The sequence below is a fragment of the Pocillopora damicornis genome, chromosome 11, assembly GCF_964200805.1.
Source record: "Pocillopora damicornis chromosome 11, jaPocDami1.2, whole genome shotgun sequence".
In the NCBI taxonomy this organism is placed as follows: Eukaryota; Metazoa; Cnidaria; class Anthozoa; order Scleractinia; family Pocilloporidae; genus Pocillopora; species Pocillopora damicornis.
In genome coordinates this window covers 2,127,880-2,150,000 of record NC_142680.1, presented here as the reverse complement: position 1 = coordinate 2,150,000, position 22,121 = coordinate 2,127,880, and the positions used below count along the sequence as shown (strand labels likewise).

Genomic DNA, 22,121 nt, shown 5'->3' with positions numbered 1-22,121 from the left:
TTCAAGCTGTCATTGATATGAAGCACAAGTATGATGAACCGGATAGTAAAGTGTGATCTCATAAGCATCTAAAGTATTGGTAACAGTTCGTGTATCTATATATAAACACAACAATATTGTCATGCAATTTCTGTCGCGCGACAAGCGTGACAAACAATGGCAAGAGCACTGTAACTTTTTAAAAATAATTAAGAAAGACAGCTATCAGTTTCCAAGTGATAACAAAGATAGCGTTTAGACTTTACTTTCAGTCTTGCCAATATAACCAAACAAATATATAAGTATTATGCGTTCACACTGTATGGTTTAAAGCAAGTTTGTGCTGCCCCAGAGCGGTATGAGTTTCAAAAAACCTTCCACATCGCACACAGGCCCAGTGGAAAAGCTCTTCACTGTGCTGATTCAGACTGACTTTGGACTGAAAGCTCTTAAAACAAACGCCACAAGTGTACAAGACATCTACAAAACGCGATGGATCCCTCAAACGGCCGGTGCGAACGCAATAGACACGCTGTAAAAACGCTTGTCTTTTTTTAAACCACAAGGTGGAGCTAAAATGGAAACCGTACTCTAAACCAGAATACTCTGACGTCTCAGAATTTCGGCGGCTGCGACTCCGCTCTTCTAGGCTGTCAACGCTTTGCTGTCGAATCCAAAGAGTGGTGCCTGCGTACAATTCCCTTTGCACACGTGGCTCTTTGTGTCTACAGTATGGGTGGTAACGCTTCCTACGTCGTCTACGTCTAGATGTACGACTGCCACAATGCTTAACATTTTTCTCATTGTGCTGTGAACCGCTCCGGCCTCTCCTTTGCAAATCTTGTCGGGTTTTCCTTTCATCCTCTTCGTGATAAATTTCGACTTCTCTTGACGGAGTTCGCCGTGTTGTGATTCGCAAGTTGTCACCTTCCCACGTGAACGTACGGTTTTTTTCTGCCAGAGCTGCAGAACCATAGAGCAAGGTGGGATACTCAAAGACATTTTCCTGGTACTCAACTCTCTTAGTTTTCACATAGCGACATTTTCCAATCTTTTCCAGCTCTTTCAAGACCCACAGTCGCCGGTTGTTTAGAGTGAACCATTCCCATTTCTCGGGATAGAAAACAACCTCTATTGCAGGGACATCCTCCAACAGAATTTCTCCATTCTTTATCTGAGTGAAGGTCTCCGAGAGGGGAATTCCGTTGTCAAATTCCGATGCGAGTAAGTTCTTCGTGAAGCGTATTTCAGAAGGCTTCAAGAGGACCATGTACACGAAACTCATCTTGAAATTATTGCAATACTTGAATTCAAACGAGTTGTCAAACACATTGTACCACGTGAAAAGATGGGCGCGAAGCACTCCCTGGGGAGTCTTGCAAAAATGTACTCGGCAGGGATGGGAGAGAGGAGGACAAAAGTTTTCAGGTTTTCATCTACTGCTCTTCATATTCACAGTCATCCCTTCTATTTCTCGTAGGGGAGAAAGAAAGAAACAAAACATAGTGAAAAAAAAATTAATCAGGCGACAAAAAAAACCCCATGAGAGAAAGACCAGAAAATTAAATTCGTGAAAGATAATGTGGTCACCATTGATGATAAAACAACAAAGAAAAGGAAATTTTTAAAAAATTAAGTGAGTTTGATAAAATAAAAGGGATTTTTGATGAAACTATTTTAAGGTAAGGGGCTATGACAAAAGCTGAGTACATGTACACAAATTTCACCCGTGTAGGGTAGGGGTAAGAGTTAGTACCCAATCTCTTTCAACTTTCTCGGAGTTTGAAGCTTCAACTAACAGAGTAGCATGGCTAAAGCATTTTTGTTTCTTTTCGTTATTTTGAGCTATTCAAGCTATTTATCGATAACTATAGAGGTGGACCCAACTCCTGAAGAGTGGGTGAATCCTTGGGATATGACTAAATACGATGCAGCTGCTAAAACCATTGATCACGGGGTGAGTTTTTTTTATACTCATGTACATTTACTTCCGCGCGAAGACCGAATCCATCTTTTTAGCGTTATCAAATAAACAATTGTATCGCGTCGTTCGCTGGCAATGCTGGTTTCTCCTGCTCAGTGCAGACCTGTGACCTCTTTAAATGAACCTGGTGAAAACGATGAATCGATTAGAGGGACGAGCTTTTCATTTTGAGGGCCGGTTAGAGAGATCGTAGTTGTTACCGGGCTAACCCACTATGAAACTGAGTGATTCCAGTTGATTATTGATACAAACTTCCACAATTTCACAATGAAGTGGAAATGTGTATAGTTAAAAGTAACAATTGATTTAAATTTTTCTTTTCTTTTGCTTTAAGTGATGTGAGTGCAATCAATTGGGGTAATCAGTTGTATCATTTTTCATCTTTAAGGACACTTTAAGTGGCCCTCCAAAAGATGGTGATTCTAGTCCTAACCACAGTCCATCCATGAGCAGGCTTCAAGCACAGCTAACACAGTGTCAGAAAGATTTGAAAAAGCTGCCCGCTCAGTGCCAGGTATGTGCTGAGAAAACTGTTGCTAATGCCTCACCGTGTGAAACGCCACACTTTAAGAGGGTAATCAGAATCATATTAGGCAATCTTGAAGATCGTGGTGATCATGATGTGACAATTACTGCTTCAAAAGATGACACTGCAACCTTAGAAAAATTCATCAAATCTGATGACGGAAACATCCAAGATGCTGCAGAAGTAGTCACTGCTATCATATCTAACTTTAAAAGCAAAGGTAGCATGTATGACTTTAACCAATGGGACTCATCATCCTTCACTTATGTAACTAAAGAGGCAGTTCTTGTCCTGGCAGCACTGTTTTTTGTGCTCTGTGCTGCAGTGGTTTTTGAGAGGTATACAACTTTAACTTGGAGGAAGCAACTTTGGTGTGTTCTTTTCCTGTGCTTTGCTGTAAGTATTCCGTGGGAGTGGTACCATCTATACAGAAAGGCATTTGCTTCTAAACAAGCGCAGATGGAAAAGGAGATTCCCAAGGAGTGCCGGCCAGATCATCAGTTACGACCACTTGAGTCTCTAGTACTTTGGTTTAGGAACTCATTTACCTTTACAGATGACATTTGTATCAAATACCAGGAGACATTGCTTGTTGATCCATTCTGGGAAATCTCTCCCTCTAAAGTAAGTATATTTTCATTGAGGTAATCTTGGATCCTTTCTCTCCCAAGATCTCATGAGTAATTCTCATTCCTGCCTGTCACACATGTCAAATGATGTTAGTTTGGAGAACTTAGTTTTGGATCAACTAATTATCACCTAATTGATATTGTACTATATTCTCATCTATGCTTGATATTGCATTGATATTTTAAGGAGAAATTCTGTCTTGATCACTCATGGGAGTTAAATGAATTACAGCAGCTCTCTAAAAGAACTCTTACTGCATCTCAAGCCATCTGTTTAGATTTAAACTAAAACTTGTTTATAATTCATATTTTGAATTCCAATCTTGGGGTCGGTCTTTTGTACTTGCCTCAGTTCTCATCAAGTTTTCATAACATGAATCAATGTTGTGATTTCTGTTCTCTTTATGCACTGAAGATCATGGGATTTACTCTTTCAGAATTTTGATTTGTTTACAAAAATGTTTACAATCCTACACACTAAGCACCCTCTTAGAAATGGTGATGTCCATGTTTAACTTTGTGATGGTTGTGTTAACTAAAAGTGACAAACTAATCATAATGTCGGATATAACTATTGAGTTTGGAATCAAGTATTGAAACAATACAGTTAATTGAGACTGTTTTAATCAAGGGGCAAATATGCAAAGCAAGTTTCAGATTGTGTTTAAATCAGTGACATCTATATGAACTCTTTCAGGCAATTTCTGCAACAGTGGCCAGTATCATTGCTCAGCCATTTGAACACATTGCAGAGGCCTTGGGCAAGAGTTTTCGAGCATTGTTCAGAGAGGTTCCATTGCAATGGCAGCCGTTTGTGTTTATTGCTGTAATCTTTTTAATTGTTGTCATCATTTTCACAATTAGTGGATTACAAATAAGGCTGCCATTTGTAACAATCGCAACTACCACTGCCCCTGCCCTGCCTGGAAATATCCATGGAAATCTGCAACAGCTTCAGGACCAACTCCAGAATGTTGTGCGTCACTTAAATGATGTGCCTGCACAACCCAGAGGTGCAATTGATAATGCTCCCTTACAAGAGGACATCCACAATCGTTTAGGGCAGGTTTATGATGTTTTGAATGCCATGAATGAAAGACAACAGAGATGGGAAGAGGACATGCAAAGAGCCCAGCCTATGATTCAACAAGTTCCTCAGCCAGCACCAGAGGGCCTTGGTCATGTGGAGGCTGGTGCTACTGTGGTTGGGGCACAGGAAGAGAGACCCGAGAGACAGCCTGTCTCAGAAACACACCCTGTTGCAACAACATGCGCTGTTACAGAGACACACCCTGTTTTAGAGACTTCTGATCCGAAAACTCCTGTTCAGAATATAGATACTGCTCATATGAGGGATTTTGACTTCGAGGAATCTTGATATATTCTTATGTAAAGTTGATTCTTTGCATATGAATGAATGAGATCAGTTAAGTTGTTCAATCCCTGCAAGAGGCTATAGGAAAGTGTAAAAGACCAACACTCTAATTTATTCCTGGCTTGTTCTGATAAAATTGGTTAGGGTACCTTAGCATAGGAGTATAACTGGAGAAATTTGACAAGTAAATAATCCAGAAGAAGTACTGTTAGTAGTACACTTACATAAGGTTTTAACAGCTTTAATTTTTGTTGTTGAAATTCCACTACTGAATTTCTTTCAGTGTTAAATTAATTTTATGTAAGAAAATAAATAGTGATGTAGTCACCTATGAAATGTGAACAGTTCTCAACTATAATTCAATAAGTTGTATGTCTTCCTGTGATGTGATTTGTAACTCTTCCTACTGGTTGCCATACCTATTTTTGCTAGTTTGTTGAGAGCATTCAGTGTGATATCGAGGAGAAACCCTCTGGCTAATAAGTTTTCTTTATCTCTTCACCTTAATACTGGGTAATGTAATGACAATGTAGGGAAAGTAACAAAGTAGTAAGTGCTGCAGTATAGTTAGTGAACTCAAGTGTTCAACACCAGGAATCTCTAGTTCAGCTTCAGGGTGTTGATCAAGAATCAAAGTGGAAAAAAAATTGCAGGTTAAATCTTGATGGACTGAGATTTTTTGTATATTGTGAAGTGAAGATTATGCCTTTGTTACTTTACCCTTTTTTTTCATTTTAGTGTTTCCTAATGAAAACCCTGCAACTCTACTGATTTTGAAATAACTAAGGTTTGAGGTTTTTTTTCAGAACTTTTCTGTTTTAAAGGAAAAAAATTTAATGTGACTGAGTTGTTACTCTCATTTGATAATCTCCTATCAGTATGCTAATGCAGTAGCTAGCTGAAGATTTTATTTACTAACCATGTATTAGTAACAAATGTTCATACATTAAGAACAAGGCGTTTTTCTTTCATTGAGTGTCTCTGAGTAATTATGAACAGTATCTATGAATGTAGCAAGTTTTTCTGGTTCGTGATCTGGATGCATCCCATGTCCCAGATTAGCAATGTATCGTTGGGTACCAAACTTCCTCAACATGTCTTTCACTGCATGTACTATGTCCTCCTGCAATTAGACATTTGCAATTAAAAAAATAAAAATATCAGTTAGACTTTTCAACCAGATTTAGCTGAGGCACTTGTAAAATTATGAGTTATGGTTCTTCCTTATAGATAGGATTTTGTTCTTTCAAACTTACCTACTTAAAAAAAAACTAAAAGGACCTTTTGTCTACTCTTGAAAAATTGAAATTTTTTTTATGACATGATTGGATCAAATTTTAAAGTGAACATCTCTATAAAGGTGAATGACCGCTATAAATTAAAGCAGATAGTGTTCACAAATAAGATATTGGGTAGAAAAAGACCTTGAAATACTGAGAAAGGTGATCACTTACATGACTGCTGTACAGACAGGCTGGATCAAGATTCCCTTGAAGTGTCACTGTTGGTGCAACAATCCTGCCAAATAGAAAATCATGCCCAAAATTTTTTTTGAACACTACCAGTAACTTTTTCAGACAAGTGAAAATTGTATGTAAAATCCATGACTGACTTCCTAGATCCACAAAAGCAAAGATTTATGGAGCAACAGCTCATACTTGTCGCTGATTATAACCATGATTGGCTCATCCAGAACACTCAATCATGGGACACAGCATAACCAGTGTGTCATCATAAGGGTGTTGGCTAATATCCGCTGATATAAATCTTTTTTGTGGTTTAGTAAGGAGGTGTTATGATCTAACCTTGCATCTTTTGCTGACATTGTCCAGTCCAGACTGATAACATCATATCCAATTTGAGAGAGGTCTTTGATGGCATAGTGTGCACCCTTGGCAAAAATAGTCTAACAAAAAAAAAAGGTAAATGTTCTAAACACCTGTGCAGTCAACAATACGTAATTATTAATTCCAAATCATAAGTTTTAAAAATGACCCCTAGCTCAGTCCTTACCATTGGAACCGCATCAGGTCCTAACTTTTCTTTGACTTTTTCAGCTATTTGCTTGAGGTACGGCAGTGAACACAGCATGAATGTATCATAGCCAATAACCTCTGCATGAGACTCAAACACTTGTAACATCTATGAAGGAAAGAAAGCAGAGGCAATTATAACATAATGCTAAACGAATCATCCATTATTTTTTTGTTTTTGTTTCTAAAATTGCAGACCATTATAACCAGCTAATCCCAAATGGGGATGATACATGTTTATTGGAAACTGTTCAGAATATAGTCTGTGATACATAATTTTGTATTCCTTTATAGAGGGCAGGGGGACCCTTTAGATAGTTGGTGGCCCATCACTGCTAGATCTTGTGCCATTTTCTAGGTATGAAGTTACTGGGAGTATTATGACTCCCACTGGATGGGACATTAGTTGATTGCAGGTTTCACCCACCCACAGAAATTGGTTGAGTTTCTGATTTACCCTTTGGCAGTACTTGGTGATCACTTCTTGATCTGGAGTACAATATGCTAGAAGCCAGGCTACCAAGTCTCTTGCATCTTTTTGTTCATAGTTTGGGGAAAAAAGAATCTTTCCATACATAAGTACAAAGTTGACAGTGCTCATCATTAAGTGTAACCATTTTCCTTATAAAGCAGTCACTTTCAATCCACATCATAAGTGACTAAATTGTGAGACAAATTACACTTTTTAAGCTATGTAAAGCACTTTTTCACCTGTGCTCCAGCACGAACTTGTAGAACCAAGTAATCTACAATCAAATCAGTCATCTGTTGTAACAGCTTGCTAGAAACTTCCAAATGTTGGTTTAAGAATTTACGAGCTTTATTAAAAGTTTTGCTGCTCTCTCCTTCGATCATGTAACACATTAGAGTCCACTGTGAAACAAGGAATAAAATATATAGTAAGCAGAGGCTCATATGATAAAACTACCTTTAAGTTAACTGTAACATCTTAAAAACTAGTGGTACCATCTTAAAGTCTGTTCATTAACCCTTTAACTCCCAAGATTTCATTAGTAATTCTTGTTACTGTTTGCTATACAATCTATGTGATGTTAATTTGGAGAATTTGGAATTGGATCAACCATCCATTCCCTAATTGATATTTTTCTTTATTCTCATTACTTGTGTGCTTGATATTGTACTGATAGAGTAAGGAGAAATTCTGTCTTGGTCACTGGTGGGACTGTGGAGAAGAGAGCAAAAAATTGTTGTGTTTTCTTACCGGAGCTCCTGTAAAACCAATGAGAGGAACTTTTCCTTCAAGTTTGTTCCTTGTTAGAGTTATTGCTTGGAAAACATATCCAAGAGTCTTCTCTAAATCAACTTCTTGTACAAGTTTCTGTGGAAGAAATCACCTTGTTCATTCTTTTGCCTGTACCTTACCCTCAATTAATAATTCTAGAATTAGGAAATTGCAGAGAAGTGTGACTTGTTTCTTGGAGATGAATTTTTCAAACACATTCTATTCATACCTCAATGTCACTTGGCTCCCTCAGGGGCTCAGGAAATACTGGACCCTAAATTTGGGTAGGGAATGAAATAAAACAGTTATTGTTTACTTTAACTAATAACAATTTGGTAATAATTATTTCATTGAAAGACACCTAAATGCAAGTTACATTTAAATATCAAACCTTGCCAGGTATCATTTGAACTGTCATCCCAAGAGCCTGGGAAAAAAAAGATATTGTGTTACAACTTTTAATGAACTTTGTTGGATACAAAGTATCTATAAACACATTGGTGAACATGCAGGGTTCTCATGAAAAGATGAGTGGTGGGATAATATTCTCCTCATCAGAAAAAAAATATGTCTCAAGCCATTGAAATTAAATGCAAAATTCTTTTTAGTAGCCATATGAAAAAAAGGAGAAATGGCTACTATACTGGCCTCTTGATCTAAAGACCTTATCTAATCCCATGTACTCTGACACTTTTACTGCTATCTCAGGGTTGAAGACACAAGGAAAGATTGAGAGAGGAGAAAAAGGAGAACTCTATGGTGATTTTCAAGTGAAAAGGGGTAAATAATAAAGCCCTTAGCTAAGTGAATTTTGAAGTATTAAGTGAAGCAGACAATTGAAATTGGTTTTTAAGATTTACATGAAAATAATGGATTAACATTATCATAATACCTGAGGGATAACAAGAATATCTGAAAAGATAATGGCTGCATCCAGAGGAAATCTTCGTATAGGCTGAGGGAAAAAAAATAAGTATATTCTTGAACTAAGTGTAAGAAAATACAACTGAGTCTTTATTAACCCTTCACACCCTAACATCAGTCTGCATATTCCCTATACTCTTCTTTATTCATTTCCTAAGGTGCTGACAAGGAGAATTTGTATAGTAATCAAGAACTTCTTTAGTTGTGATCATTTCCTTTATTCTCATGACCTTAATAAGTGATCAGCAGTTATACTGTAAGGAGAAATTAGATGCTGGTCACTCTTAGGGTTTATAGGTTTAAGTGCACTGTTGGCTTCAAGCTTCAAAAATAAAGAGATCATTCATTTATTACTAGAGAGAAGTAGAATGACTTAAATTTTTTTGAAATTTAACCACAGAACAGTCTCATAATTTTGTACCTGGAGAGTTAGTTCACAAGCCAGCTCTGGAGTCTGTACCATCTTGAAAAAATCAGCATCGTTTTCTGCTTTTAATTTCAGGAATTCTGAAAGATCACAATTCCAATCAAAAAAGTAAATTGTCCTTTTCGTGATCTAACAACTTTCGAGGTGTATCACATTACTAATTTTTTTAAAATTATTATAATAATATTTCATCAGCCAAGACAAATTACCATATAATGGAGTGGAAGGTTTAAAAAAACTTCTTCGTAAATCACTTAATTGATGTTCCCTAATGCTTCCTTACTACTGAGAATTTTAAGTCTTTCATGAATGAAATATTACATAATTTTTACTTAATAATCCCGATCATCTCATTATGGTGTCAAATCAATGAGAAGATGGAACACCTGATAAAGAAATAAAGGTAGAATTGTAGCTTCCTCGTAATTGGATGGGTCTCTTAAATATACAAGATTTTCAGACGGCAATACCAATTACAAAAGTCCAGTTTTTCCTTTCTTAAAAAGTGTTGTGTCACTGTCACGAAAGTTCCTCACCTGGCAGATAGCGACCCGCTTGCCGCATGACCCAAATGGGTGCTCGCTCTGTCACTTCGCCACGCGCAGCTCGTAAAATCAGATCATTTTTCAGCTCTGGGAAACCATTCTCCATTTCACAATTGGCCATCTTACAATAAATTTTCCTTCTCCAAACTCACGAGTTCCGGAAAAGTACATGGCACAGAACGGGGCGGGGAGCTGGGTTCCATTTTCCGCGCAAAGGTCCACGGGTTACTTCACAAGGGCCGCCATTTTGCCGGGGTCTACAGGATGTTGGGATTAATTTCTCGTCAAGCGCCTCGTCTTTTGAGACAACCAGGATCTTTGATCTTCAGGAGAAGTCTCGCTGATGGTGGTCCTGCGGTTTCTCTTACATTTGGATCGCCTTCAGAGGTATGTTTTGTATAGAAGACACTTCTGTAACAACATGTGCACGGGTTACCACCATTCTATGATTTACAGATCTAATATAAATTTTGGATAATCTAACCATCGTATTGAGGGACTCTTTGTGGTTGAATGTTTATATGTGCTTGGAAATTAAATTGGATATTAATTAAAATCATACAGTTGTTGAGGCGATGTGTCAAATTAACAGCTGTTGATTACTCAATGTTATTCATCAAAATCAACACAGCTTCAAATATTAGTTCTTCAGATGGAAATCTTTCGGAAGTAGTTCAAACATGTGTCCATGATGGATTTGTAGTGAGCCAGTTATGAATTACCTCTAGCCTTCTGCATTCATCACACTTCTACACCCAGTTGTTCAACAGCTCACAAATACATGTAAACTTTTGCCATATCCTCTCTCTAAATGAATGTGTGAATACTCGCCCATCACACCCTAATATTGATAGATCTGCATATTCTCCATACTATTCTCCATACATTTTGTAAGGTACTGACAAAGAGAACTTGTTTGAGAGTCAAGAGCCTCTTAAGTTGGCTACTGTTTGATTTATTCTCATCACCATAGTAGTTGATTTAGTAGTGATACTGTGAGGAGAAGGTAGATTTTAGTCACTCTTAAGAGTTCAAGGGTTAAAGCACCTCGGGATAATTGACTGTGAACGATTTTCTTCAAGTAAGTTGAGGATACTCCACATTGTGGTCATTAACTATTTGCTAGTCAAGAACAGCAATTTTTTCATGATTACATTGCATTTAAAAGAATTGTTTTGGCTTTTGGCCAATTAATTTGTTTCTGTTTTTGTGTAGTCATTTTATTCAGAAGCTGAAGTGAAGCAAGTTGATCTTTCAACCACAGCTGGTAGTTTTGGTATTCTGGCCAACCATGTTCCCACTCTGGCAACTCTGCGACCAGGCCTTTTGACTGTAACTGATGAAGAAGGTGTTCATAAATATTTTGGCGAGTATTGAAAATAGAGTAACAGAGTTTAGTGAAAAATGGTTATTCAGTGTTTGAAACAGGCATACTCAGAAATAACAAACTTTTAGTTTTCCCAAAAGGAGTTGTAACTATGACCTTCTCATTGGTACTTGAGATACTCATGCTTTCCAGTTGTACAAACATGGCTTCCAGTCTCCTCCTAATCTGAGTCTACTCATGTTGGTCTTGATCATTTAATAATTCTTGTTAATTCAGGATTACTGACAAACTCAAAAAACAGTGAATACTTGAAATATTTCAGAAATGTTTATTAAGTTGAGATAAGTCACCTAGATGTTATTAAACTAAAATACCACAAACTCATAACATGAACTATTTCATTTAATCTTTTGTTCATTTTGACACTTCATTCCTGTAATATCTCAGTGCTCATAGGTATCTCACTTTGCCAGCAAAACTTTTTGAAGGATTTGATTGAAGGATTAATATCCCCTTTTTTAGAAGATTTTTCCAACAGATGAGTTTAGAGGTTTTATTGATTAACTCAAAATCAGCCTTAGATTTTGCACTTATATAAATCATACCAAAACAATGAATAGTTGTGGTTGGGAATATGATGTCTTGTATAACTAGGGGTGTATAACTGCATGGATTTTTTAGAGTTAACTTGCTGCGAGAGATGGGGGCACTGACTTTCCTTTCAACTTCCTCTTTCCAGCAAGCAGTGGTACAGTGACCATTAATGCTGACTCTACAGTTCAAATTCTTGCTGAGGAAGCCCATCCCATAGACAGATTTGATCCACAGGTATGTCATTTAACCTTTTAAATTCAGGATCTGATTGTAAATTCTCCCCTCTAGCCATCACACATTTCCTTGTAAATAAGTTATCAGAATTTAGTGTCAGATCAAGATCACTCGTACCTGATAAGTTTGAGTATTCTCATTACCTGTTTGCTGGGCAGTGTAGTGATAATAATTATTATTGGAAGAGGATACATGTTACTCACTTCTGGGAATAAAAGTGTTTAATACATGTAACTAGAACCAAACTGTATTTACTCCAGTAGGGAGAATTTCTTTTTTCAGAGATCCAAATGTAGGGTTTGAAATCAAACAGTATTCCTTTGATGATGTTTTTCTTTCTTCTCATTACCCATCTGGTTGAAAATGTTTTGATCCTGAAAAGAGAAATCCCCCCCCCCCCCTGGTTACGCTTGTGGTAGTGGAAGGGTTAAGAGATTGAAATGAAAAGTTAATTTGGTTTTGCTTCTATAATTGAGTGGTGGCCATATTTTCATGAACTACTTTAATCAATGAAGATTGTTACAATAGCTACTTTTGCAAGTTCAAAGTACCCAACTTAAAATAAATCATTTAAAAAAATCAATATAGTAATGAATGTAGAAAAGGCTCTCAGGGTTCTTGTCATATTTAATAACTGTCTTATTTTCCTTATTCAGGCTGTTACCCAACAGTTAGATCAAGCTCAACAAAGCTTATCAAATGCAGCAAGTGATGAAGAGAAAGCAAAAGCACAAATTGCAGTGGAGTGTCTAGATGCTTTAAATAAAGCCTTGGGACATTGATAATAACTCATTACTTCTCCTTTTTTTTTCTACTTGAATAAACTCTGAAAGGCACACAAGATTTCTACTGTGGTGGTGTTGGTGTAATGTTTGCCTCTAACCTGTAAAATCACCATTTGACAATGTACTAAGTTTTTGTGGCCTCTTCATAGCCCACCACTATTATATTTTGTCTTCAGAAAAAGTGGCAAAGCAAATTGCTTGTAGAGTTATTTTGTGTTGAATAAAATGTGATTAAAGCTTACACACACTCTTTGCTACCATCAAATGAATGATAATATTAATTACCATTTTGTTTGTCTTGTCTGGGCTTGAACATTACACTTGTTTTGATTGGCACTTAAATGATTTCGGATATAATGTTTTACACAAAATACAACGCAGCACTTGTAATTGTAGGGTTGAAAATAGGCCTTTAATAACTACTGCTGTACTGCTTCCTTTCATTGACTCTCTCCATTAACCCTTTAACTCCCATTAGTGACCAAGACAGAATTTCTCCTTACAATATCAATACAATATCAAGCAGACAAGTGATGAGAATAAAGACAAATATCAATTTGGGGATAATTAGTTGATCCAATACTAAATTCTCTAAACTAACATTGTAAGAATTGTATGGTTGACAGTAAGGAGAATTACAAATTTGATCTGGGAGTTAAAGGATTAAAGAAGCCCTGGCCAGAATTTCAAGGAAGTTAGATTTTAAAGTGAGTCCTTAACACCTCATTTTCTCCACACACAGGCAATAGAAATCACTCAATCAATTATGTCAACATTGCATAAGATGTCATTTGGTGCAATGGACTTTCTGGGGAAAGAGAAAAATGCCTGTAGTACAACTGGGCTCATTTCAGTAGTATCCCTTTGATCAGTCAACCCTTTTACTCCCAAGATCTTGTTAGTAATTCTCCTTACTGTCTACCATACAATTCTTGTGATGCTAGTTAGAAGAGTTTGGTTTCAGATGAATTAATGATCCCCTAATTGATGATTTTCTTCATTCTGATCACTTATCTTTTTAAAATTTTAAGGAGAAATTCTGCCTCAGTAACTCATAACACTCTGGGAGTCAAAGGGTAAAAAAGATACCTGGTAAACTAAAATTTTAGGCCCATAGATGTGTATCTAGTTTTAAAAGCCATCACATTGTCATACCTCACTGCATTTTCCACAGCATCGGTATCATTCAACCTTCAAGGTAACTCAACTTACTTATCCACTATATTGAATATCAATATCGGTAGGATCCTGGGAACAACCAAGTCCATTTTTCCCACAGGTCTTTTCGAGCGTAGTCTACTTCCGCCATATTGCACTTGTCTGAAAAGTCTCATTGCGATGGATTCAAGGTTTGGATATCGGTTTATTCGTGTAATCTTCGTACTAATGCAAGCTCCAATGTCATGAGTGTTTATGAGGAATTTACTGAAGTGTTTTACCTAATTGCGGGCACCTAGGCAAGGAAAAAGACTAAAGACTAAAGTCCTGGAACAAGGAACAGAAACACCACCATCCGTTACCATCGACGATTACGAGCTCGAAGTGGTCCATCATTTTACGTATCTAGGCTCCACTGTCACTGACAATCTCTCCTTAGACTTCGAGCTCGACCAGAGAATTGGAAAGGCGGCTGCCACACTTGCACGCCTCACTACACGTGTGTGGTCCAACCCCATGCTCACAGAGAAGACCAAGATGGCAGTATACAGCGCTTGTGTCATCAGTACACTGCTATACGGCAGCGAGACATGGACGATGTACGCCAGACAAGAAAAACGCCTGAACACCTTCCACATGAGAAGCCTCCGCCGCATCCTGGGAATTTCGTGGCAAGACAAAGTCCCAAACACAGAGGTCTTGTCTCGTGCGGGCCTGCCAAGCATGTCAACCTTACTCAGGCAACGTAGACTCCGCTGGCTGGGCCACGTTCATCGCATGCCAGACGGCCGCATCCCCAAAGACTTACTGTATGGTGAACTAGCCACTGGAAGTAGACGCAGAGGACGCCCACAGCTGCGATACCGAGATGCTTTGAAGCGTGACATGAAGGCTGTAGGAATTGACACAGAGACCTGGGAAAATCTCGCAGCTGATCGGTCACAATGGAGAGGAGCCGTTACAAGGCACCTCAAAACAGGAGAAGAGAAGCTGACACAAGCTGCCACAAGGAGGCGGACCCGCAGAAAACTTCGTATCAGCAATGTCCAACAAACAGCATACACGTGCAGCACTTGCGGCAGGGACTGCCATTCACGCATTGGCCTTCACAGTCATAGTCGCAGATGCTCCAGCCAAACACACAATTAGGATGCTATACCCATGGTCGACCCTGACCGATGGAGGCCTACAAGTACAAGGCAAGGATCACAAATTATGACGGTCTTCTCACATCAGCGATTAATGGTAAGCTGGTAATTTTACGTTTAATTTGGCTTTTATTTGGATAATGTATTGGTAAATCTTAGGAAAACTGCAGAATACTTCGCTGCTGCACGATCCTTCTGTTTCCTCCACTTGTTTGAGCTGTTATAAACGAGGCGTTTTAATGCATGTGGCGTTGTTTATAGGAAGAACAAGACACACACACAGGTCTATTTAATCGATGTCCGACCAACTCTACTCAACCGGAAAGCATGGTCTCTAAAGTTTTGTTGTCATGGTAGTCATGACGTAAATGCGGACCGGAAGTAAATAGAACGATAAGATCGATATCGTTACATCTCCCTTTCTTCAGGAAACAAAAAAAATGTAAACGTAACTGAACGTCTCAATCCTAGTTTAAAATAAACTACAAAAAAAAAAAAGAAAATTAAGAGTTTGTCATGTCCTTTTTTTTTTTTCTTTCGATAACCCCAATCACTGGTAACGTGTGGGTGGTCGCACAATTCGTCCAGATCGAGTGGTGGTCACCGATGGGGAAATCTCCTGCTTATCTGCTGCAGACTGAGGTGGATATTCCGGATGTGGCTTGTCCGTGTTCTGCAAAGGTACTGTGTCTGATTGGTCCTTACTGACTGCAGTACTTGGTATGGAAGGTGGTACCGATGGTATTTCATTACCAGAATTTGCAGTAGCAGAAATTGGTGTTGCTTTTGGGGATAATCTCATCCCATCTTCACTGTGTGGCATCACTTCACGTGTATGTCTCAGGTGTCTGCGGTTCCTCCTATAAATTCTTCCATCTTCTGTTCTGACTTGATAGGACCTTATGTCGACTTTGCCTTCGACTCTTGCTTGGGTCCAATCCTTCTTCTTTCCCAAGTGGGATTTTAGTGGCTGCAATCGCACTGTGTCTCCTGGGCGCAGTTCCTTCAGTTCTTTGGCGCCTTGATTGTAGTACAGGGATTGTTTAGCCTTTTGTAGCTTCAACTTCTGATCAACCTCCTCTGGTAGCTTCGGCTTGAGCAATTGGTTTGAGGTTGGGAGTGGAGTCTTTGTTCTTCTACCGAATAATCGCTGAACAGGTGACGAGTTGAGTGTTTCTGTGGGAGTATTTCTCCAGTCCAGCAGGGCAAGATATGGGTCTTGTTCGGACTTGACGGCTTTCTCTAGCAGATGTTTTGCTGTCTTCACCGTGTTCTCTACTTTGCCGTTGGACTGAGGATATGTTGGAGAGCTTGTTATATGTTCAAAACCATAAGTGTCTGCGAACTGTTGGAACTTTGCGGAAGAAAAGGGCTGTCCATTATCCGATACAAGCTGGTCGGGAATTCCATGGCGGGCAAGATGGGCTTTCAACTTTTTCACAACTTCGTCTGCTGTCTTGTTTGTCATTCTGTCGACTTCAAAGAAGCTTGAATAGTAGTCAACGGTCACCATGAAATCTACACCGTTCAGATCAAAAAGATCAACTGCGATTTTCTCCCAGGGTCTACTAGGCAGTTCGTGACAAATCATTGGCTCTTTTCCTTGCTCGATAGGCTGGCTGTTGCAGACGGCACACTTTGCTACATAATCTTCGACATCTTTGTTCATCCCAGGCCAGTAAACTACTTCTCTTGCTCTTCTGAGACAGCCTTGGATGCCGATGTGGCTCCGGTGGATCTTAGCCAACATGTCAGCTTTCACGCTCATAGGGATAACTAGTCTTTCACCTTTGAACACCAGTCCATTCTGTAAAGACAGTTCGTCCCGAAATGTAAAGTAACCACTGATGTTTGCTGATACCCCAGCTTTGGTAGCTGGCCAACCTTGCCTGATTGTTCTCTTCAGCTCTCTCAGGGTAGGATCGGATTCTGTTGCTTGCTGAATGGCAATCAGCGTTGGTTCCGATACTGGCAAGTATTGTATCATATTGATGTGCTCTAGCTCTCTTTCAGTGTCTCCTCTCATGTCCTCTATGTACATAACATCTTCTGCTACATCTTCTTTTGTGCTCTTGCGCACTCTGTATGCTCTGCTCAGTGTATCTGCCAGATACATTTCAGTCCCTTTTTTGTAAGACACTTGAAGGTCAAACTTCTGCAATCTTAGCAACATTCGCTGGAGACGTTTAGGCGCACTGAGTAGACTTTTACGGAAGATGCTCTCCAAGGGTTTGTGGTCAGTTTGGATCTTGACAGGTCGACCATATACAAACTGCTCAAAACGTTCTACTCCGAAAAGTATTGCAAGCATCTCTTTCTCTATCTGGGCATAGTTCACTTCTGTTTCTGTCATGGAACGAGATACATAAGCCACGGGCTGGCCTCCTTGCATTAGACATGCACCAAGTCCTCGGTCTGATGCATCACACTGCAATTCCACGTCGTCTTTGGGGTTAAAATACTTGAGGACAGGGGCAGCTGAGAGTATCTCCTTAACTCGCTTGAAACTACAACCTTGTACTTGCTCATCCCAACGGAACTGGTTTCCTTCTTTCAAAAGGTCTCTCATTGGGGATGTAACTTCTGACAGGTTAGGAGCAAACTTCTGGAGGTAATTTGCCATGCCGAGAAGTCTCTTGAGATCTTGTTTGCTTGTCGGGGTTGGCATCTCTTTGATACCTTGTACCTTGTCTGGGTCAGGCTTAAGACCATCTTGACATATAACATGTCCCATAAACTTCACTTCTTTGCGACGGAGCTTAAGCTTCTCTTTGTTTAACTTAATGCCAGTAGCGCGGCAGCGTTCTAACAATGCTGTCAGCTTTGCATCATGGTCAGAAAGTGCTTCAGCTTCTGTTTCTCCGACACCAAAAACAAGGATATCATCAAATATTGGCTTAATTCCATCAAGACCTTCCAGGGCGTATTCCAATCTCCTCTGAAACTCTTCCGGAGCGGGTGATATGCCGAAGGGCATCCGCGTCCAGCGGAACCTTCCCCAGGGGGTACCAAATGTGGTCAGAAGACTGCTTTCATCGTCTAGCTGCACATGCCAAAACCCATTCTTCGCGTCGACGACACTGAAGACTTTAGCATTCGTAAGCAGCGGTAGTAGATCATCGATCACTGGAAGGGGAAAATGATTTCTCCTGAGTGCTTTATTCAGAGGTTTTGGGTCAATACATAACCTTATCTTTCCATTGCTCTTCTTAATGACCACCATTGAGGAAATCCAGTCTGTTGGAACATCTACTGGTTGCAAGATGCCTATCTTAACTAAGCGTTCTAGTTCCTGTTTTAAAGGCTCTTTTACTGCAAAGGGGACTTTCCTCACTGGCAGTGCCACAGGGGTTACAGACTTATCAATCTCGAGGTGAAGCTTTCCTTTGAGCTTTCCTTCTCCTGAGAAGACATCTCCGAATTTGCTCACGAGATCCGGCTGTGTGGGAATCTCATTCGAGAGAGACATGATGTTATCGGTGTTAATCACTATGAGGCCAAACTGCTGCACTGATTCAGCACCAAGGAGTGCTGTGTGACCTGTTGGAACGACGGTGTATTCCGTGAGGAAACACTGTCCATTCTTGGGGTTGAAGGTCTCGACCTTAGTACATCCTAGAGGTTTCAGCTCTGATTTGTTGAACATGACAAGGGTAGTTTGAGTAGGCTGAAGGCGTTCCATTCGCGGATCGTTAAATACCTTCTGATAAATATCTGCTGGGAGGATATTGACTGTTGCTCCACAGTCTAACTGGAATTTCACTGTTTCATCCCTCAAGCGCATGTTAGCATAAATCTTCTTTGGACTGTTTTTTGCATAAAGGACGCTCACAGATTCTACACTGAATAAGTAATCATCAGAATCTTCGTCATTAAACTCCTGAACTTCTTGTTCTACATTGTGAACTGACTTCTTAGTTTGCTTTTTGTTAGCTTTCTGACTTCTGCAAGCCACTGAGAAGTGGTTCATTCGACCACAGTTATCACACTTGTGCTGCCATGCTGGACAGAGTTCCTTTTTTAAAGGATGAGTTCTGTGGCAGAACTTACATCTAACTGGTTCTGTTACTTTGTTGGGGACGGGGCGTTGGACTTTACTAAGATTTCGTACTTTATTATGGCGAAAACCTATCTTCGATTTTGGGTGGCCTGTGGCAACGGCGCTAACCTCCTCCGCATGGGACATCTCCTTAAGTTGTTTGGATGTGGTTTCACTCGCACGGCAAATATCAATACACTTGTTAAGAGTTAGTTTGTTCTCAGCTAGCAGCTTTTTTCGGGTGGCGTTATCTCTAATTCCTACCACAACTCTGTCTCTAATCATTCGCTCTTGCATGATGCCAAAATTACACGTTTTAGCTAACGAACGTAAAGCTGTAAGGAAAACATCAAATGACTCACCGACCTCTTGTACTCTCTGATTGAACAGATAGGCTTCGTATATTTCATTCGTCTCACCGATGAAAAAGGCGTCTAGAAGCTCTATCACTTTGTCGATGTCGGTTTTCTCCTCTTCATTTCCGAAGGGCAAACCATCGTAAATCTCCAGGATATCTGGGCCAATACATGTCAACAATGTGGCTGTTCGAAGATTACTGCTTTGCGTACTGAGCCGTGAGGCGATCTCGTAGTTTGTCCAAAGCCGCTTAAATTTCTTCCAATTCACAGCTAAGTTCCCCTTGAAGTCTAGTTTCGACGGTAAAGGAATAGAGGACTGGATAAATTGAGGAGTTGCTGGCTGCGTGCTTGTTGAAGCTACGCTCGACGAGCCTGATTCGGTCATCTGGAGCTAGATTCACTGAGTTTGGCTTGAAAATGCACTCAAGTATTTCAGCGACGATTCTGTAGGAAGAATCCCAAATCACTGACACCATGTGGCGTTGTTTATAGGAAGAACAAGACACACACACAGGTCTATTTAATCGATGTCCGACCAACTCTACTCAACCGGAAAGCATGGTGGTAGTCATGACGTAAATGCGGACCGGAAGTAAATAGAACGATAAGATCGATATCGTTACAATGCAGCAGTCACAACTTTGTATTCAATGAAATGCAAATGAGCTTTTGTTAAGGTAATCTGCAGCCAAGCTATAATTTAACTGAAAGCGTCGATTTTATTTGTTGTGAAACTAGATCATTGATTATGGAGCTATTTCATATCCTCACTGAGAAAAGCTTTTTCTAAAGAGATTTTTCTATAACCAAATACCATTCCAAAACAATGCAGTAGTTCCAAAGGGGAACTATTTTTTCCAGCCAATGGTTTCCTATATCAGTTAAATACGCATTTTGAAGTATGAGGCTTTATGGAAATCTTGCCCTTTTTACTGGTTGTTGAGGCATGTCCAAGTGTGATTTAATTTAACCCTTTCACTCCCAAATCTCATTAGTAATTCTCCTTGCTGTTTGCAATACAATTTTCATATTGTTAGTTCAGAGAATTTTTTATTTACATTTCTCTTCATTATCATTACTTTTCTGTTTGATACTGTATTGGTAGTAGTGGGTGAAATTCTGTCATGGTTACTAAAGAAATTTAAAAGGGCCAAGTCTCAAGTGTTAGGATTTTTTTCAGCTGTCCTATTAATATATACTGTAAACAACAGTACATAAGCCGCATCTTTTTCCCAAAATTTCTGTAACAGATCAGGGGTTAAACTTATCTGGGACAACATCTGGAAATTGTGCAAGAAATTTAGTGTAAGTTAAACTATTCAATCAAAATTTTTGTCTTATCAAATGCCTGGCCACTAAGCTACAAATGATGCCAAAAATTAACTAAAGATTTCCTCCAAGTGTTTCTTTTCTGTGAATGCCACTTTTCTGTTGATGTTTATAGTAACTGACTGAATAATTGTTTGATTGACAGACTGACTGTATATCCCTGCTTCTCCTTTCATTTTTAAGAAATGTATCCAAAAAACTTTTTATTTCCCTTCTAAAAATTTGTTCTCAAACAAGCAACGTACAGCCGCTAAGTTTCACATTCATTGCCAATGTTTGCTTGATAATGTACTAAAAATTTGAGAATTTGAGAAATTTTGAATTTATTTATCAATTGGTATTTCATCTTATTTTCTCCAGGTCAGATGTTTGTTAAAGTGGACCTGAAGCTTCAAGAGCAGATTTATTTCAGGATGCTTGTTTTATTTTGCAATCCAGCTGTAAGGTGAACCAGATAAACAAACTCTTTTAATAGGCCAAGCTTTGAGTTGATGCAAGGTGGTAAATGCATGATGCTGCTGACTTAGCACAAAGCAGCATCAGTGCATTTGGGACATAAACTTAAAATTCGCCTCAGACATGCAGTGTATCAATTTATTGTGGATTAAGGTGGCACTTTTAGAGTTTTTTTGGAACAGTTGACTCTTTGATTTGCAATTCCGTAAAGGACCAGACTGCCAGATACTGTAGATGACTAGAAATTTATTTGAGGGAGCAAATTGTCACAAGAAGCTGTATTGGTGGTTTGTTTAATTTTAATATTTCAAAATTGAAGACTTACCAATTCACCATTGTTCTTATCACTACTGGATGAACTTGGGAGCTGGTGCTGGGCAACATGTCTAGCATTAAGGGAACTGGCTACAACTGAGATACCGTCAAATGAAAAAAAAAGCTAAGGGTCCAATCAATCTGATTTGCAAACTGAAAGCTCACTGACAGACAAACTGACTGACCAGCTAACTGACAAACAAAAGACTTACTGACTGACTGTCCTATTGACTGATGGACTTACTGAGAGAGAGACTGATTGACTGACTGGTTATATGAATGAAAAGCTGACTGACTGACTGGCTAGCAGACTGACTGACTGATAGACTGGCTTACTGATAGAATGATTGCCTGACTGACTGACTGACAAACTGAAAGACTTGCATGCACTGACTAGCTAGCTGACTGACTTAATAACAGGCTCAATGGCAGGCTGAAAGACTGGCTAACTGACAGACTCACAGACTGACTGACACACTGAATGACAGACAAACTGATGGACTGATAGTCTCACTGACTGAGTAACAGATAGACAGACTGAAGGACTGACTGTCTGACTGACAGACTAAATGATGGACTTACTAGCATACCAAAAGATTGACTGACAGACAGACAGAGTGATGGGTGACAAGCTGACTGGCTGGCTGACTGGCTGATGATCAGTTGCTCAGCCTGCTAGGGAAACATTCAGATGGACAGTCAGTGGCTTCAC

The 22,121-nt window shown here is 39.3% G+C and overlaps 4 protein-coding genes and 1 long non-coding RNA gene across 6 annotated transcripts in view; 3 read left to right on the top strand and 2 right to left on the bottom strand.

The window, feature by feature from the left end:
* LOC113676854 (uncharacterized) overlaps positions 1–1,323 on the bottom strand; it is a 1,532-nt gene extending 209 nt beyond the window's left edge. Inside the window, exon 1 of the mRNA XM_027193577.2 lies at positions 1–1,323. This exon is cut by the window's left edge and continues 209 nt beyond it. Within this exon, the coding sequence (XP_027049378.2) occupies positions 293–1,264 (972 nt within the window). The 5' untranslated portion in view covers positions 1,265–1,323 and the 3' untranslated portion in view covers positions 1–292.
* A 425-nt stretch (positions 1,324–1,748) lies between these two features.
* On the top strand, positions 1,749–5,675 carry LOC113676864 (chloride channel CLIC-like protein 1). The gene is made up of 3 exons (XM_027193596.2): positions 1,749–1,936; positions 2,352–3,113; positions 3,816–5,675. Exons 1-3 carry the CDS (start codon positions 1,787–1,789, stop codon positions 4,494–4,496), a joined length of 1,593 nt encoding a protein of 530 aa, XP_027049397.2. The 5' UTR covers positions 1,749–1,786; the 3' UTR covers positions 4,497–5,675.
* LOC113676865 (uroporphyrinogen decarboxylase) lies at positions 4,719–9,857 on the bottom strand. The gene is made up of 11 exons (XM_027193597.2): positions 9,657–9,857; positions 9,115–9,200; positions 8,662–8,724; positions 8,161–8,196; positions 7,999–8,043; positions 7,749–7,865; positions 7,238–7,399; positions 6,507–6,635; positions 6,299–6,399; positions 5,948–6,011; positions 4,719–5,616 (listed from the first exon to the last, which is right to left on the bottom strand). Exons 1-11 carry the CDS (start codon positions 9,784–9,786, stop codon positions 5,440–5,442), a joined length of 1,110 nt encoding a protein of 369 aa, XP_027049398.2. The 5' UTR covers positions 9,787–9,857; the 3' UTR covers positions 4,719–5,439.
* A 13-nt stretch (positions 9,858–9,870) lies between these two features.
* Positions 9,871–12,846, top strand: LOC113676866 (ATP synthase F(1) complex subunit delta, mitochondrial). The gene is made up of 4 exons (XM_027193598.2): positions 9,871–10,052; positions 10,881–11,031; positions 11,732–11,820; positions 12,477–12,846. Exons 1-4 carry the CDS (start codon positions 9,930–9,932, stop codon positions 12,600–12,602), a joined length of 489 nt encoding a protein of 162 aa, XP_027049399.2. The 5' UTR covers positions 9,871–9,929; the 3' UTR covers positions 12,603–12,846.
* A 1,046-nt stretch (positions 12,847–13,892) lies between these two features.
* On the top strand, positions 13,893–21,110 carry LOC113676893 (uncharacterized). Of its 2 annotated transcripts, XR_016181017.1 has the most exons (4): positions 13,893–14,062; positions 14,963–15,008; positions 20,560–20,614; positions 20,999–21,110. It is a non-coding gene; the product is annotated as an uncharacterized LOC113676893 (long non-coding RNA). The 2 variants fall into 2 exon arrangements; XR_016181016.1 differs by lacking the exon at positions 20,560–20,614 and having other exon boundaries at positions 13,903–14,062.
* Positions 21,111–22,121: the final 1,011 nt, after the last annotated feature.